The sequence below is a fragment of the Salvelinus alpinus genome, chromosome 11 (genome assembly GCF_045679555.1).
Source record: "Salvelinus alpinus chromosome 11, SLU_Salpinus.1, whole genome shotgun sequence".
Classification (NCBI taxonomy): Eukaryota; Metazoa; Chordata; class Actinopteri; order Salmoniformes; family Salmonidae; genus Salvelinus; species Salvelinus alpinus.
Genome location: NC_092096.1, coordinates 39,274,628 through 39,293,440, shown reverse-complemented (window position 1 = coordinate 39,293,440; position 18,813 = coordinate 39,274,628). Strand labels below are relative to the sequence as shown.

At 46.4% G+C, this 18,813-nt stretch overlaps 1 protein-coding gene across 6 annotated transcripts in view; it reads left to right on the top strand.

Moving 5' to 3' along the window:
- Nucleotides 1-18,813, top strand: part of LOC139534123 (cadherin EGF LAG seven-pass G-type receptor 1-like) — a 120,383-nt gene that overhangs the window by 78,128 nt on the left and 23,442 nt on the right. For all 6 annotated transcript variants that reach the window (XM_071332914.1, XM_071332910.1, XM_071332912.1 and 3 more), the window contains 3 exons: nt 13,684-13,841; nt 15,269-15,432; nt 15,621-15,746. In XM_071332914.1, the coding sequence (XP_071189015.1) occupies nt 13,684-13,841; nt 15,269-15,432; nt 15,621-15,746 (448 nt within the window). The remainder of the gene's footprint in view (nt 1-13,683; nt 13,842-15,268; nt 15,433-15,620; nt 15,747-18,813) is intronic.

Below are 18,813 nucleotides of genomic sequence, written 5' to 3'. Positions count from 1 at the left end.
TTCCATTCATTTCACTGTAGCTACATTTTCCTTCACTGAAAACGCAATGCTCACCCGTTAAACCTGTGTGTTTGTGTTCGTCGACATCTCTCTATGCTGCAGCCTCTCAAACACCTGCAGGGAATCTTGCAGGAGCGCTGAGCACCATGAGCTACAAGCACCTGCTGTAGCGCTCAGCAGAGGACGGGTTCAAATGGAGGTGTTGATTGTGAAGTGAGGAGTCCGATTTCAGCCAACCACCAGTCAGAATGGCCCTGACACACAGAGAGGGATCTCTTATAGGGCTGGTCGTGTGACCAAGGGAGCAAATAGGAGCAGTAGGATTACAGAGATTATCTGGCACCTTTTGTATACTGTTTAGCCAGTAGCTCTGACAAGCCAAACACGGTCCCCGAAAATTGCGTGCTATGTCACATATGTGCAGATACTGTACGTACACCTCGTCGTTGCTCTCTCGCTCTGCTATGTGTGCATCTTGACCGCTGTCTACTCAAATGTCGAGGGACTGAAGCTTAATGGCTAGAACTCAAATTTATGTTGGCAAGATTAGGAGTTCGGGTGCTTTCTGTCAGTGTGGATGGTACTCTCTCTTTAACAGTTAATCTCATCAATTTGATTTCCTCTGAGTGATAATAAGGATACTTTGGGACAAGTGACTTGCTAATTCATTGGGATGAATGTATTAAAGATGGCTACATTAAAGGGATTGTGTGAAGGATTAAAACGTGGACCTTCCAAACCTCTCCAGCTGTATTGGTTCCAGCATGGTGTATGCATAAGACCCGGACATGATGAGCTAAGCGTAGTGTGTGTGTGTCTACTTGTGAGTTACAGTAGTAGAAAACCCCAGATGTTTAGACAGTGAGTCATAAATCTGCCAGTCTCCACCTGCATTCATGACTGCCTCTTCCTCCCATCCCTCTCTCCCTCCCTCCCTCTATCCCTCTTTTACTTTCCCTCTCTCCCGGTCTCTGTTTCTCGATCTCTCCCTCTGTCTGTCTCTCTATGTCTATCACACACTCCCTTGTTCTCTCCGTACCTCCCTCCCTCTGTGTTCTAATCCAGGGGTGTTCAACCGGGGGTCCACGGTACTGCAGGGGGGCCGCAAAAAGTATTTGTATAAACAAAAAAATGGAACAGTTACATTTTTTATATGTTCTTATGAATATCGCTAGCAACAACAGATTACATGAATGTTGAATTTCATACCTACAGTAGAAAAGAGGATAGTACCTTTCCAACTTTATTTCTCAACTCCTAATATTGAGCAATTTACACTCATTGGAGCTAATTACACTCTCTGGAGTATCTGACATAGGCTTTGAAAAAGTGCAGCGGGCAAATCTATTCATTTTAAAATGTTGATTACTTCTCCTTATCATTCACTTGATGATAAGACAAGACGTGACATTTTTTTGTTTGCTAACATGAACTCAGCAAAAAAAGAAACGTCCTCTCACTGTCAACTGTCTCACTGTCAACGTTTATTTTCAGCAAACTTAACATGTGTAAATATTTGTATGAACATAACAAGATTCAACAACTGAGACAAGTTCCACAGACATGTGACTAACAGAAATGGAATAATGTGTCCCTGAACAAAGGGGGATCAAAATCCAAAGTAACAGTCAGTATCTGGTGTGGCCACCAGCTGCATTACGTACTGCAGTGCATCTCCTCCTCATGGACTGCACCAGATTTGCCAGTTCCTGCTGAGAGATGTTACCCCACTCTTCTACCAAGGCACCTGCAAGTTCCCGGACATTTCTGGGGGGAATGGCCCTAGCCCTCACCCTCCGATCCAACAGTTCGCAGACATGCTCAATGGGATTGAGATCCAGGCTCTTCGCTGGCCATGGCAGAACACTGACATTCCTGTCTTGCAGGAAATCGCACACAGAACGATCAGTATGGCTGGTGGCATTGTCATGCTGGAGGGTCATGTCAGGATGAGCCTGCAGGAAGGGTACCACATGAGGGAGGATGATGTCTTCCTTGTAACGCACAGCATTGAGATTTCCTGCAATGACAACAAGCTCAGTCCAATGATGCTGTGACACACCGCCCCAGACCATGATGGACCCTCCACCTCCAAATCGATCCCGCTCCAGAGTACAGGCCTCGGTGTAACGCTTATTCCTTCGACGATAAACGCAAATCGTTTATCGTCACCCCTGGTGAGACAAAACCGCGACTCGCCAGAGAAGAGCACTTTTTGCCACTCCTGTCTGGTCCAGCGACGGTGGGTTTGTGCCCATAGGCAACGTTGTTGCCGGTGATGTCTGCTGAGCACCTACCTTACAACAGGCCTACAAGCCCTGAGTCCAGCCTCTCTCAGCCTATTGCGGACAGTCTGAGCACTGATGGAGGGATTGTGCGTTCCTGGTGTAACTCGGGCAGTTGTTGTTGCCATCCTGTACCTGTCCCGCAGGTATGATGTTCGGATGTACCGATCCTATGCAGGTGTTGTTACACGTGGTCTGCCACTGCGAGGACGATCAGCTGTCCGTCCTGTCTCCCTGTAGCGCTGTCTTAGGAGTCTCACAGTACAGACATTGCAATTTATTGCCCTGGCCACGTCTGCAGTCCTCATGCCTAAGGCACGTTCACGCAGATGAGCAAGGACCCTGGGCATCTTTCTTTGGTGTTTGTCCGAGTCAGTAGAAAGGCCTCTTTAGTGTCCTAAGTTTTCATAACTGTGACCTTAATTGCCTACCGTCTGTAAGCAGTTAGTGTCTTAATGACCGTTTCACAGGTGCATGTTCATTAATTGTTTATGGTTCATTGAACAAGCATGGGAAACAATGTTTAAACCCTTTACAATGAAGATCTGTGAAGTTATTTGGATTTTTACGAATTATCATTGAAAGACAGGGTCCTGAAAAAGGGACGTTTCTTTTTTGGCTGAGTTTATGTTGCCGGTTTGCCTGAGTGGGGGTCCCTGGGCAAGAAATGGTTGAAGACCCCTGTTGTAATTCCTGTGTCCTATTCCAGACCAATTGCTGTTTGCCAATGAGGGAGCCAGAGATTCCACGCAGCTCATGTAGCATGACTCTATGTTAGAGTGAGAGGAGGGAGAAAGTGGTCAGGAGAAAGAGAACTAAGGAGGGTGAGAGATCGAGAGGGAGGGTGAGGGTGCTACGAAGGGATTTATTATTAGTGCTGTAAACACCTGGCACCTGTCTCTGTCTTTTACCCCCCTCTCTCCCTTTCCTCCCTTACTCACTCTGTCCATTTCTCTTCCTCATAAGCCTTGTTAATGTGTAACAGCATTCACTGCCAGACATTCTCATGGGTGTTTGATGCTTTCAATACTCCTAGGCTTGTATAGAACACGTGTTACAGTAACCTTTCACACCTACAGTGGGGAGTTTGTAGTAAGTTAGTCATCTCACAGATATTCCAACTAGCTTTAGATTTCAATAACCGTAGGAGAGAGACTCCATATTTGAAGGTTTCCTATTCCTCAGCATATCATTTGTCCGGCTCAAGATATCCAGAGGACAATGCTGCTGTCCATCTGGCATCGCCCAGAGAAAGAGCAGAACACTGATATATATGTGTGTGTGTTATAGAGAAGGCATCAGGGTAACATATAGGGTTGAACGTCCGCCTCATGTCCTGTGGGAGAGAGAGCAACATTGTTACCCATTGTATATCCTCAGGGTGTGTGTGTGTGTGTGTGTGTGTGTGTGTGTGTGTGTGTGTGTGTGTGTGTGTGTGTGTGTGTGTGTGTGTGTTTACATTTTGCATGCATGCATGCGTGTATGAATAATTGACAGCTCTAGGTTTACAGTGCCAGAGGGTAGGTGAGGTAATGGTCAAAGAACAGATGGGGACGTACACAGACACCCAACCCCACACAAGACAGGCACACATACACACGCATACACACACCATGCATGCACACACACACACACACACACACACACACACACACACACACACACACACACATTGAACATTTGCCTTTCCCCTCCCTCCGTAGGAGCACACAAAGCAAAGGATGGCAGGAGATACCGCTTTTCAAAAAATTCTGGAAGTTGGAATGAGAGGGAGACAGAGAAAGAGAGGGCAAGAGATTGGCGATTGCATTTCCTCAGTGAAACCCATTACGAAAATACCCCCGCTCACCCTTTCCTCTCCTCCGCTAGTAACTTCCTACAGCGTGGGCCTGACTCACACACTTACTTACTTATGGGTAGTCCATCATATGCGATGATGACTTCCACTACTGCTTGTGGGTTTGCTGATGACTGTATAATCCGATGCGGGATGCACACAATCTGCCACAGACAGAGTTACACAAAGGCCTGTCCCGTTGATGCTGGTACAGGCGTGGTCGTATGTCTTCTCTGTCCATCCTCTGGTATCCGGACGGCATGGCCGAGCCATCTAAGCTGGTGGTGTGTGACGGATGCCTCAATGCTCCTGCAGCTGGTTCTCTGTAGGATCTCTGCGTGCGGAACACGGTCCTGCCAGGTCACTTTCAAAATGCATTGTAGGCATTTTTATGTGAAAGGACTCCGGTTGTTTTACGTGCCGGCTGTAGACTGTCAATGTTTCACGTCCATAAAGGAGTGTAGATACACACGGCCACTTTGGTGTGTAGGTTTAGGTTGTTAAAAACCCGATTTCCTTAGCCGTCTAAAGGAGGATGAGGCCTGTTTGACCCGATTCTGGGTATCCTGGTCGATGTTGCGTTCTTCTGAGAGGATGCGTCCAGGATATTTAAAGTGTGGTACAATGGCAAGTGAGGAGCCGGAGATGGTGAATGCGGGTAGTTCAGGCAGAGGATCAGATGACCACCGACATAGGACCTCTGTTTTTGGGATGTTAACAGACAGCCCGATTCTGCTGTATTATCTCACAGCTGCTGTGAGGGTGGCTCGTAAAAGCTTCTGGGGTTTGTGCCACAAGAACGCGATCATCGGCGTACGTGTTCAGATTTGAGCTTTGTGGCAGCTTGGAGCTTCCTAATGTTGAAGAGGTTCCCGTCCAATCTGAAGTCCAGGGTTTCCCCCATTGTCTTTGTGCGGGAGTGTTGTGACACAGCGGAGGAAGACTGATACACACACACACACTCTCGACACCACCCACACCCTCCCACTCCACGGCCCTAACACTGCCTTGTGACTCAAAATGTACTCCTGGAAAGATTCCAGTCATGACATTAGCAGTATTATAAGTCCTCATAAAGTGGCTCGATTTTTTCCCCAGTTGTTTTTCCTCTTTTGTTTGTAATCTGATACATCCACCACTGACCTTTGCCTCCCTCCCGGGTAGTAAAGTTTCATATGTGTGTCAGACAGAGGTCTAAGGATGAAAATATAATGTTAGTTAGTCAGTGTTCAGTCCTAGGGCTGTTTGGGGGTAGTTACTGCAGTGTTTTCTGTGTTGTCAGCTCTGTCAGTAATCTTATACCCTACATACTGTGCTGCAGGGCAGGGTTAGTGGTAAAACTGAGTGGTAAAACATTTTTTAAAACTTTCGTAAACCAACACTCACACTTGACTTTTCCCCTCTACTACCACTGACTTTGCTGAAAGCTACTTTGAGGGAAATGTACTTACTATGACTGACATATGTGGTTGTCTCACCTAGTTATCTTAAGATCAATGCACTAACTGTAAGTCGCAATGGATAAGATCGTCTGCTAAATGACTAAAATGTAAAAAAATAAAAATAAAACGTGAGGCCATAACATGGAGTGTTATGCCTGTACTGACTTGTGTTAGAGCTGAAAACAAGTACACAGAGCGAGAGTTAGTTGGTTCACACACTCAAAGAGGCGGTGAGAAGAGAGAGTGTGTGCACGCATGCGTTTGTGCGTGCGTCTGTCTGTCTGTCTGTGTGTGTTACTTGTTGCTTGTGTTCTCTGACCTTCTCCTCTTTGTCAGTCGCCGTATGGATCAAGTGTGTTGCTATGGCACCAGCTAGGCTATCGTCCCCAGAGACGAGCTAGGAGATGAACGGCAGAATTGTCAACACCCCGGAGAGAGAGAGAAAGAAAGAGGGGAGAAAGAGAGAAGGAACGGGGGTAAACTGGAGACTCTCAGGGGGCCCTGTCTGTGAGCCAAGTCCACTTTTAGTCGGGGGATCAGAAACTCTGTTGAAACTGAAACTGTATAGGGCCTAGGCCTTCATTTCTGCTGAAAACTCTTGTGCAACTCCATACATTTCTGCCATACATACAGATCTATCTGTCGGTATGCTGTCAGTGTCACTGAAAGCCCCATTCCATATAAAGGGCAACATTATTTCACACAGGACTTAGTCAAATGTCTACTGTATGTATGTCTTGGAGCTGTATTGGGGTAGTTTCCTCTGTGTGTGTGTGTGTGTGTGGGGGAGACACTTGTGACCAGCCGATAGCTGGGTAAATGGTCATGTTTCAAATCAAATCAAATTGTATTTGCGCCGAATACAACAGGTGTAGACGTTACAGTGAAATGCTTACTTACAATCCCTTAACCAACAATGCAGTTTTAATAAAAATATGTGTTAAGTTAAAAATAGATAAGTACAAAAATAAGAAATACATGTAACAAATAATTAAAGAGCAGCAGTAAAATAACAATAGCGAGGCTATATACAGGGGGTACCGGTATAGAGCCGGTTAGTCCAGTTAAAGTGACTTTGCATAGATAATAAACAGAGATTAGCAGCAGCGTAAAAGGGGGGTAGCCATTTGATTAGCATTTCAGGAGTCTTATGGCATGGGGGTAAAAGCTGTTGAAAGGCCCTTTTGGACCTAGATTTGGCGCTCCGGTACCGTTTGCCGTGCAGTAGCAGAGAGAACAGTCTATGACTAGAGTGGCTGGAGTCTTTGACAATTTTTATGGCCTTCCTCTGACACCGCCTGGTATAGATGTCCTGGATGGCAGGAAGCTTGGCCCCAGTGATGTCCCCAGTGATGCCGTACGCACCACCCTCCGTAGTGCCTTGCGGTCGCAGGCCTGAGCTGTTGCACCTGCGCATACGTCAATACGTCAGACACATATCGGACCCCTATCCTGGGATTTCAGTGTGTGTGAGTGTGAAGTGAGTTTTGAGCACATCTGCTGCAGACCCTTCACCGTTCGGTGTGGACCCCCATATACCACATCTGGACCTGCATCTGTTTCTCTCCGTCTTTCTTTCTCTCCTCTCTCGGTCTATCTCTCTCTTTCTCTCTTTTTTCCCTAGATTAGAACAGACCATGCAATTACACACTCTAGTGATAAAACACCTGCATTCCCAGCCCTGCATGGCTGAGGACATAGGGGAACACGAAGGTGAGACTGACTACATATCCTCCACTCTGTGTGGTTTTACTAACTACTAGCTTCTGTTGAAGAAAGTCACATTGGCTAACTCAACAAAGTGGTTCAGAAGTGAAGAACCATCACAGGCATTTAAAGGGGCAATCTGCAGTTGAGATTGGTTACATTTCTGCAGCCTCAACCCTCGGCTATTTACCAAATCAGTGACGGGGTGACAGCTTTGTTATTGTTTCAACAGCTGATTGCCCCTTTAAGGGTACTAGACAGGAAAGAGGGATGTCTGTGGTTACCATGAGACCCCAGGGGGCACCCAGGTACAGGTAGACACCTGCCAGGTCCCGGGGGAGAATGGCACTGTGCCAGAGACGGAGGTGTGTTCTCATTATAAATTGCATACCTGCATAATGTATATCACCTGCTGCAATACATATATCACCTCTGATTTCACCATACATGTACTGTATATTATAAACCGGGTAGTTTGGGTCCTGGATGCTGATTGGCTGAAAGCCGTGGTATATCACGGGTATGACAAAACACATCTTTTTACTGTTCTAATTACATTAGCTGTCTATAGCAATAAGGCACCTTGGGGGTTTGTAGTACAGTATATGACCAATTTACCACAGCTAATGGCTGTATCCGCGTTGCGTCGAGCAAAGACAGCCCTTAGTTGTGGTTTATTGGCCATATACCACGGCCTCTTCGGGTCGGCCCGTCGCCGAGGCTGAATTTTAGAAGTGCTTTTATTATAAAACATATTTTTTTATAAAAAACATTTTTACACTGTTTGGACTTAGCCGACCCACCCAAGAATTTCAATGCCAGAAAAATCCCTGGTATGGTGCAAAATTACTTATTTACTGCTCTAATTATTTTGGTAACCAGTTTATAATAGCAATAAGGCACCTTTGGGGTTTGTGGTATATGGCCAATATACCATGGCTAAGGGCTGTATCCAGGCACTCCGCATTGCATTGTGCATAAGAACAACCGTTAGCCGTGGTATATTGGCCATATTCCACACCTCCTCGGGCGTTATTGCTTAATTATATAACGTCCTGGGTAGGGCTGTGCTGATCATGAAATTTTATCAGCCGGTGATTGTCAAGCAAATAACTGCTGGTTTCACAGTAAATTACCCTTTAATTAACATAAACGCATTTGGCATCTCCTGGCTTCCACGCAACGCCTACAAGCCACTGATGCAGACCTTTGCAACATCTACATTTTAAAAAGTCTAATAAATCCATTTAATATAGCCTACACCTTCACAATAAATGTATGATTTATTTTAGACACGTCTAAAGACACATGATATAAGGAAAATGTAGTCTATTTCAGAAGAACAGAATAGCATACTCTGAGTTGTCCTTATGTTAGGCCCTGATCTGGCTATGCCATATGGCTGTGGGCTACACTAGTTCATTTAGCAGACAAGATTTGCTTAGAATTCTGTGGCATTGTTTTATAGTATGACGATGCTATGTAACATAGCTAAATAAAATTGAAAGGACATTTTCTCCAAATGATTTCCGAGGGAGTGCGCATATGTGGCTATTCTGTGCTGAGCGGTTAACAAAGAAGCAGATCCTCCAATATGCTTAATTTAGAGTTATTTTTTCAACTTTAGCTGTGATTAAAACGTTGTGATATATGTTTTGATGCAACTCTAATAATGATTTGATATAATTCTCATGAAAGGCATGAGCTCTGCTTTGTTTCTTCTGCAGGCTGCACACTTTTGATAATATTCTCACCGGGCCTCGAATTTCCTGTGGCATCCGCCTTGTGTGTCCTAAATGCCCTCTAAAAAAATGTTGCACATTTATAAAAAATATGAAATATCACATTTACATAGGTATTCAGACCCTTTATTCAGTACTTTGTTGAAGACCCTTAGGCAGCGATTACAGACTCGAATCTTCGGTATGACGCAACAAGCTTGGCACACCTGTATTTGGGGAGTTTCTCCCATTCTTCTCTGCAGAACCTCTCATGCTTTGTCAGGTTGGATGGGGAGCGTCGCTGCACAGGTATTTTCAGGTCTCTCCAGAGATGTTCGATCGGGTTCTAGGCTCTGGCTGGGTCAATCAAGGACATTCAGAGACTTGACCCAAAGCCACTCTTACGTTGTCTTGGCTGTGTGCTTAGGGTCGTTATCCTGTTGGAAGGTGAACCTTTTCCCCAGTCTGAGGTCCTGAGCACTCTGGAGCAGGTTTTCATCAAGGATTTCTCTGTACTTTGCTCTGTTCATCTTTCCCTTGATCCTGACTAGTCTCCCAGTCCCTGCCGCTGTAAAATATCCCCACTGTCACGCTCGTTGTTGGAATGAGTGGACCAAGGTGCAGCGTGGTAGGCGTACATCTTACTTTATTCAATGAACACCGGGAAAAAAACTAATACAAACGAAACGTGACGTTCAGTTGTGCTAAACAGCACAGTAACAAGATCCCACAAACTACAGGTGGGAAAAAGCTGCCTAAGTATGATCCCCAATTAGAGACAACGATAGACTAGCTGCCTCTGATTGAGAACCTTACCCGGCCAACAAAGAAATAGAAAACATAGATTGCACACCCTAGTCACACCCTGACCTAACCAAATAAATAATTAAAAGGATCTCTAAGGTCAGGGCGTGACACCCACAGCATGATGCTGCCACCACCGTGCTTCACCGTAGGGATGGTATTGGCTAGGTGATGAGCGGTGCCTGGTTTCCTCCAGACGTGACGCTTTGCATCAGGCCAAAGAGTTCAGTCTTGGTTTCATCAGACCAGATCATCTTGTTTCACATGGTCCAAGAGTCCTTTAGGCGCCATTTGGAAAACTCCATGCGGGCTGTCATGTTCCCTTTACTGAGGAGAGGCTTCTGTCTGGCCACTCTATCATAAAGGCCTGATTGGTGGAGTGCTGCAGAGAGGGTTATCCTTCTGGAAGGTTCTCACATCTCCACATAGGAACTCTGGAGCTCTGTCAGAGTGACTATTGGGTTCTAGGTCACCTCCCTGACCAAGGCCCTTCTCCCCCGATTGCTCAGTTTGGCCGAGCGGCCAAGTCTAGGAGGAGTCTTGGTGGTTTCAAACTTCTTCCATTTAAGAATGATGGAGGCCACTGTGTTCTTGGGGACCTTCAATGCTGCAGACATTTTTTGGTACCCTTCCCCAGGTCTGTAACTCAACACAATCCTGTCTCGGAGCTCTACGGAAAATTCCTTCGACCCCATGGCTTGGTTTTTTGCTCTGACATGCACTGTCAACTATGGGACCTTATATAGACAGGTGTGTGCCTTTCCAAATCATGTCCAATCAATTTAATTTACCACAGGTGGACTCCAGTGAAGTTGTAGAAACATCTCAAGGATGATCAATGGAAACCAGATGCACCTGAGCTCAGTTATGTATTTATGTTTCTGTTCTAAAGGTAACTATAAAGAGGATATTATATTGTACCTGCCCAAACACAGCCCTCCCGGGGCATAAACACACACATACACACACTCAACTCTTTTCCAGTCCACTGCCACTGAGTGTGTGTTGCTGCCAATGTGTAAAGAGATGCCTGATGTGCCAAGCCAAGTATAGAGTGGGGTTTCATTGAGTGTGTGTGTGTGCATGTGTGTGTGTGCGCATGCATGCGTCACTGTGAATGTGCCGCTCTGCGTGCCAATGGAGATGCTTCACCCCTCGTCTCATTAATCATACAGTGTCACTAGGCTGACACGGAGAGTGTCAGCCTATTCCCTATGTAGTGCACTGCACTACTTTTGACCAGAGCCCTACATTGGTCGAACATAGTGTGTCAAATAGGGTGCCATTTGGAACATAACCAGAGTGTGAGAGTGTCTACTTAGGAGGCCAGTACTGTATACTTAGGAGGCCAGTACTATATACTTAGGAGGCCAGTACTGTATACTTAGGAGGCCAGTACTATATACTTCACCCTGAGAGCCATTGATCTGCTGGCCTGGCCTGTCAATGGGGAGCTGGCTACAACATCTACTACAACATCCACTAGACTTCTATGGTCATTCAGCAGACACTTCACCTACACACAGATAAGAGGGTAATGTTCATTATCCACTCTGAGAACTGCTCCTCCTTTCTCTCATTCACTTACACACATTAATTTAGCACAGATCTTCCTTGATGTTGAGACATGGAGGAGTGACAGGCATGTAACTCGGCCTCGTGTTATTTTTCCAGGCAACTGTTTCTTATCGAATATCGATCTTTTCTCATGGTTATGTGGCAAGGCGAGGAAGTAATTATTTTATTGTGTTTGGCAGTAAGTGTGTGTGTGAATGTGTGCTTGCTTGCATTCATGTGTTCACGTGTATATGTGCACATTTGGCAGTAATGGTGCCACTACTTTCCCTCACTCTGCTCTCTGATAAAGAGATTAGACAGAGAGCCGTGATGCTTAGCTCTCTATTCAAGCTCGTATAGTAAATCAAACTATTAGAGAGTTCTAGTGGTGCCTTCAGAGCGTAGCCAGCCAGCTCCCAGTGCAGCTCTTAAATCAGGCCTGGCCAGCCAGAGTTATGACGCTCTACAGGTTGACCCAGTGTGAGTGCAGACCAGGGCATCGTGCGGTACTGAGCTGTACGTGGTACCAAGAGAAGTTGGCTCAACCTCAAGAAACACCCGCCGCCCGCTCGGCTCGCTACCTCTACTTAAAAGTTCAAAGCTTTCACGCTCTATACCTCCTACCTCTATCATTCTCTCTCTCGTGTTCTATCTCTCGCTCTCTCTCTCCCTCTATGAGCCAGAGAATATCTAGGGGTTTCAATTGAGGTTACACTGCAAAGAGAACAGTAACCTAAAAGGACTTACATCCTCAGACCAGGCCTGTGCGAATTACCTTTTATTAAGCTTTTGTACTTTGTAGCGGCCAGACACAGTTGATGGTGTGTTGTCTGAGAGCTATCCCACAATGACCTGCTCCTGCTTCTGCTCCCGCTGCTGGACCACGCCTGCCTGCCTTTCAACAGCCCATCCTCCCCATTGTCACACTTCCACAGGAAAGGGATCAAATACCCACACTGCTAGACACACACCGTCCCTGTTAAACCCTGTTTGTGTGCGTATGTGTGTGTGTGTGTGCGTGCGTGCGTGCGTGCGTGCGTGCGTGCGTGCGTGCGTGCGTGCGTGCGTGCGTGCGTGCGTGCGTGCGTGCGTGCGTGCGTGCGAGAGAGAGAGAGAGAGAGAGAGAGAGAGAGAGAGAGAGAGAGAGAGAGAGAGAGAGAGAGAGAGAGAGAGAGAGAGAGAGAGAGAGAGAGAGAGAGAGAGAGAGAGAGAGAGAGAGAGAGAGAGAAACGTAGGGAGAGACTGTAACGAGGTCAGAAGCGCACTGTTGTTTAGGTAGGTCTTTATGTGGAAAATGTGAAAGTGTTTTGAAGGTGGAGAGCGGTGGAAAGGGGTGTGGCTAAAGGAGTGGTTGTGATAGCGCTGCTAGAGGATATTGTGTCCTGGCAACTGTGCCGCCCTGGGACTGCTCTGACCCGAAATGGAGCTCGCTCTCTGTTTCTGTCTCGCTCACAACTTTCTCTTGTTTTTCTCTCATTTTTTTTTCTCTTTCCACTTCTTTCTAACTATAGTCTCCCTCTCTATTTCTGTATTTCTTTCCTCCCACAGTCTGTCTGCCCTACCATACACTGTCCTATTACTTTAATGTTATTTGTCAGTGATAAACACTCTGCCGGCCCCTCTATCTCTTTTTCTTCCTCTCGCGTTCTCCCCTTCTCATTCTCTTCCTCTCTTCTAGCCCAATCTTTAAGCACCCAGTATTAAAACCCTTCCTATCTTCTGTAAACTCTGTGGTCCTCTGCATTGTGATCTGTAGTTAGTTATTGTAGGGGCAAGTTCTTTACTGTTCATCTGAGTTGGGATCTGTACGGGAGTTCTTGTAAGGGTAGACTATTTACCTTTTTACTGTTTTCCAGGGAGACAGAGAGACAGATAATCAACTAATCTGTGGTCTCAGGCCAGGCTGTGGAGTAAATACACTGTGAGACAATACTGGTCTTTCCACACAAGCCCACTGCTTGCCTATTGTTAGAGGAGATATATTCCCGCAGATGAATGTTCAGCCTGAGCTTTGACACTGCGATTAAAACCAAGGAGTTTAATCAGATTTTCTGAACTGATCTTCATTTCTCTCAGATCAACATTCATAGGCCAGAGCCCTTGAGCAGGATAATTGCTCTCATCAGTGTCCGTTATGACCAAATTAACCTGATAGCTTTTTAGTGTTTAAGTTTCACGCAATCTTTAGAATGCAAACTATTTTCAAACAGTAAATAATGAGTCAAAAATGATTTTCAAAGGAGGGCAACTTCTTCATTCCTCCATTATTGATGTTAGTTGTTTTTACCATTCCTGTAATAATCATCAGACCTATGACCTCTGTGTTCCAGCCCAACATTGGTCGACTGGGGATCCCCCATGGACCCTCAGGTGAGAAGGTGGCTGTGGTTGCTGTGGACGACTGTGACATTGCCATGGCAGTTCGTTTTGGCAACCAGATCGGCAATTACTCCTGTGCTGCCCAGGGAACCCAAACAGGACAGAAAAAGTGAGTACCTCTCTCTGTTTCTCTCTGTTTTTCGTCCACTCGCTCCCTCCTCTCTCTCTCTCTCTTTCTTCTCTCTCCCTCTCGTCTCTCTCCGTCTCCCTCTCTCCCTCCCACTCTGTCTTCAGGTTCATTCCACTACCTTCAGTGAGACTAATATGTGTTAGGCTAATAGGTGTTGTAAGAGCAGGACTGATGTTCAGTCACCCTCATTACACCACATTACCTTGCCTTTCTCTCTCTTAATCTCTCGGGATTGACATGCTCTCAATTGTCAGACGAATGTCTCAGACATAGCCTCTTACACAGCCTAACATAGCTTAACCTTTACTTCATCTTTCAGACGTTTACTACCTGCAACTAATTGTTTCTGTATCTGAACCCAAGTTCCTTTTCAAATTAGGGACGTTAGGCAAGGCAGCGAGCTAGAACACATTTAGGAAAAGAAGAAAAACACATCAAAGGAACGGGGTAATGAGGCTGCATTCTTTTAGAACCGGTCGCTCCACTATGATAGGCTCAGAGCTGTTCCACAGTAAATTACGTGGCTCCGTTTGACTCCGAGGCCGACACCCAGGCTTTTAGGTTAGGTCTTTGACGAAAAGGAGTGAAAGTTACAACACACGCACACACTGTCTATCTGTTTACCTATTTGTCGGTCAGACCTCACTCTAGCTGCTTCTCCTGAAGTGAGAGGCAACAATCGCCACAAAGGACCGGCTCAAAATAGCATACATTGTGCGACTCTCGTTCAACACATACTTTGTGGGACACCACATGAGTTAATGTGGCATTTTTAGACCATATGACGTTGGACTTTTGCCGTATTCAAATTGATCATATGTTTTACGTTATGCGTTGGTGTTGCGTCACAATAATTCACAATAATTCCAAAGCCCTGGGCCTTGGATGTTTTGTAAGTTTAGAGGCTTGTGTGTAAGCTAAGTGGCTTCTTTAGCCAGCGTCTTTGCTGCCTGCTAAGTCTTCTGGGCTGTTGGTGGTGTTACAGGAGGAGGAATGAATCAAGCTAGCTAGCTGGGTTACAGTGGCTTTGTTCTTTCAGTCAACAAGGCCTGTGACAAATAACCTTTTGCAGGGTAACCATACTACTCACACCATCAGTACCCTGTAGTCCCCTTTAGAAAACTTAAGACCCTTTGAGGAACACTTTGGTGTCTGTCACAACAGGCACTCTGTTGTGGAACGTTGGTGCTGTCATTGCATTCATTTGAAAGAAAGGGAGTTCAATATAGTGTGTGACTTTTGTTTTCACCTAAGTCCATTACCCATCAGTTGGCACTTTGTTGGTGCATCTTTAGCACTTAATCCATTGGGTGCTGAGGCGCCATTTTGGATCCAGAGCCATTAGAGGAACTCTAAGTGCCATTTTGTCTCCATTCTGACCCAGTTTCCTGTACTCTCCCCTGCAGATCATTGGACCTGACCGGACCGCTGCTGCTGGGTGGTGTTCCCAACCTGCCCGAGGACTTCCCTGTGAGGAACAGAGACTTTGTGGGCTGCATGAGGAACCTGAGCATCGACAGCAAACCCACCGACATGGCCAGCTTCATCGCTAACAACGGAACCACTGCAGGTAACAACCTTTGTTTGTTCACTCGTTGTTCGTCGTTTGTTTGTCCGTCCGTCCGACCATTCATTAATTGATTCATTCGCCAGGCTATTAATGAAAGAATTCATAGAAACATATCTTTTTGTTTTTACTCAGGTTAGCTGTGTTGTTTGTGTACTGCTACTGATTGACATCTATCATGACCCATGTAGGTTGTCCTGCCAAGATCAACTTCTGTACTAAGGATTTGTGTCAGAACGGAGGAGTGTGTGTCAACAAGTGGAACACCTACAGCTGTGACTGTCCTCTGGGCTACGGGGGCAAGAACTGCGAACAAGGTGAGGGTGTATGTGTGTGTGTGTGTGTGTGTAGCCGATGTGAAATGGCTAGCTAGTTAGCGGTGCACGCTAGTAGTGTTCAATCGGTGACGTCAGTTGCTCTGAGACCTAGAAGTAGTTGTTCCCCTTGCTGCGCCACGGCTTTTGTGGAGCGATCGGTAACATCGCTTTGTTGAGTGGCTGTTGTCAATGTGTTCAGAGGGTCCCTGGTTCAAGCCCAGGTCGGGGCAATGGGAGGGACGGAAGCAATACTGTTACGTGTGTGTGTGTGTTTCAAGATGGCGTAAGGACCGCAGCTGTGCATGTTACAGTGAGAGTCCCTCATATTGAATATCTGGATCAACATCTGTATGCGTCAGTGTGAGCAGGACTTGTTTGTGTTACAGTTGATTGCATAAGGAAGTGAGGAAGGACACTGGAGTTAATGTGGCTTAGCTTCCTGTGAAGGAAGTGTCTTTTCAGATAGCGATCAAGAAGGGTGCGTGCGTGTGTGCGTGCGTGCGCGCGTGTGTGTGTGTGTGTGTGTGTGTGTGTGTGTGTGTGTGTGTGTGTGTGTGTGTGTGTGTGTGTGTGTGTGTGTGTGTGTGTGTGTGTGTGTGTGTGTGAAGGAAGTGTATCTGCGGATAGAGATCCAGCAGGAACCTGAGGTGACTGGTCATTACTGACTCATACACGTGCTATGCAGAAGCTAGATGTTAGTATTATAGTGAAACTTAGAACATAGCCCAAAGAGCTGTTGTCTATTTCACTAATGAGACAAAGACCAACTCTGACTCACATATCAGTGCCAGGATCAAGGGACGGGGACACACACGCGGACCCTGTGGTTTCCCCACTGTTGTTGAGCCAGAGTGTTTACATGGAACAGACCACGGAGCTCCTGTAGTGTGTATGTACAGTACCAATCATAGCAGTCCTGTATACTCCCGTGCTGATGGACGGGTGTGGGTGTGTGATAGACAGATATATGATGTGTGGTTACACTGTTACAGCTTGTCCTGTTTTGATCCTGACTGTTCTTTTGCTCATATCCCCCACTAGGGATGGATGATGGGTGGGGTGAGGTGTGGTGGGGTGTGGTGTGTGTGTGTGTGTGTGTCTAACAGGCCTAATGATAGCGCTGTATGCTTGTATGACAGTGATTTACTGGTTTTGTGGTCCGGAGCGGGGTACTGAAATGGTGTGTGTGTGTTCCTCTGAAAGGGTTAAACTAAGTGACTCACTCTGTGCCTGTCCTGTCTCGCACCCAGAGACATCTAAAGTCATCAAGGGAAGCTGTAGTGTGTGTGCGTGTGTGTGTGTGTGTGCGTGTGTGTGTGCGTGTGTGCATGTGTGTGTGTGTGTGTGCAACGGTGTGTGCGACTGTGTGTCAGTCAGCATTATGGGAAACTATCCCAAGGCCACGGCAATAGAACCAGAACACTTGCCAAAAATATTGTTATTTTTACCTGAGTGAAATGAATGCTACTACACGACTATGAGTAATATTCATACTGAGTTATAAAACAGTGAGAGGGTGGCTTTGATTTACCCTCTAGGGCCTGCTTCCAAACAATTATAAAACACACACACATATTTGACAAAATATCTCCACCTAGTCTGGGTTGGATGAGGCAGCTGTGTAGTGATGCCAGGCAGCAGATCGAGTATCTGTAGTTGGACTTAGGAACAGAAGTAACACGGAGGGTTTGGCTGCTTCACTACTTGTTGACAAGCTGTGTAGGAAGTAGAAACCATAGACGTTATGTCATGGGTACGGACAGCACGGGAACCACAGACGTCATATCACTTTTAGAGTGGCAAGGGACACCATAGACATATCAGTGGTACTGTAGAGGCGCAGTAAGAGAAATATGACGAGACAGTCGATAATTCAGGATTTCCCAGACGCATTCTGTGGGTTTGGACATAAACTCAGCCAAAAAAGAAACGTCCCCTTCTCAGGACCCTGTCTTTAAAAGATAATTTGTAAAAATCCAAATAACTTCACAGATCTTCATTGTAAAGGGTTTAAACACTGTTTCCCATGCTTGTTCAATGAACCATAAACAATTGATGAACATGCACCTGTGGACTGGTCGTTAAGACACTAACAGCTTACAGACGGTAGGAAATTAAGGTCACAGTTATGAAAACTTAGGACACTATAAAGAAGCGTTTCTACTGACTCTGAAAAACACCAAAAGAAAGATGCCCAGGGTCCCTGCTCATCTGCGTGAACGCGCTTTAGGCATGCTGCAAGGAGGCATGAGGACTGCAGATGTGGCCAGGGAAATAAATTGCAATGTGAGACGCCTAAGACAGCGCTACAGGGAGACACGACGGACAGCTGATCGTCCACGCAGTGGCATACCACGTGTAACAGCACCTGCACAGGATCGGTACATCCGAACATCACACCTGCGGGACAGGTACAGGATGGCAACAACAACTGCCCGAGTTACACCAGGAATGCACAATCCCTCCATCAGTGCTCAGACTGGCCGCAATATGCTGAGAGAGGTTGGACTGAGGGCTTGTAGGCCTGTTGTAAGGCAGGTCCTCACCAGACATCACCGGCATCAGCGTCGCCTATGGGCACAAACCCACCGTCGCTGGACCAGACAGGACTGGCAAAAAGTGCTCTTCACTGACGAGTCGCGGTTTTGTCTCACCAGGGGTGATGGTCGGATTCGTGTTTATCGTCAAAGGAATGAGCGTTACACCGAGGCCCGTGCTCTGGAGCGGGATCGATTTGGAGGTGGAGGGTCCGTCATGGTCTGGGGTGGTGTGTCACAGCATCATCGGACTGAGCTTGTTGTCATTGCAGGAAATCTCAATGCTGTGCGTTACAGGGAAGACATCCTCCTCCCTCGTGTGGTACCCTTCCTGCAGGCTCATCCTGACATGACCCTCCAGCATGACAATGCCACCAGCCATACTGCTCGTTCTGTGCGTGACTTCTGCCATGGTCAGTGAAGAGCCCGGATCGCAATCCCATTGAGCACCTCTGGGACCTGTTGGATCGGAGGGTGAGGGCTAGGGCCATTCAATTTAACCCCCCCCTTTGTTCAGGGACATTATTCAA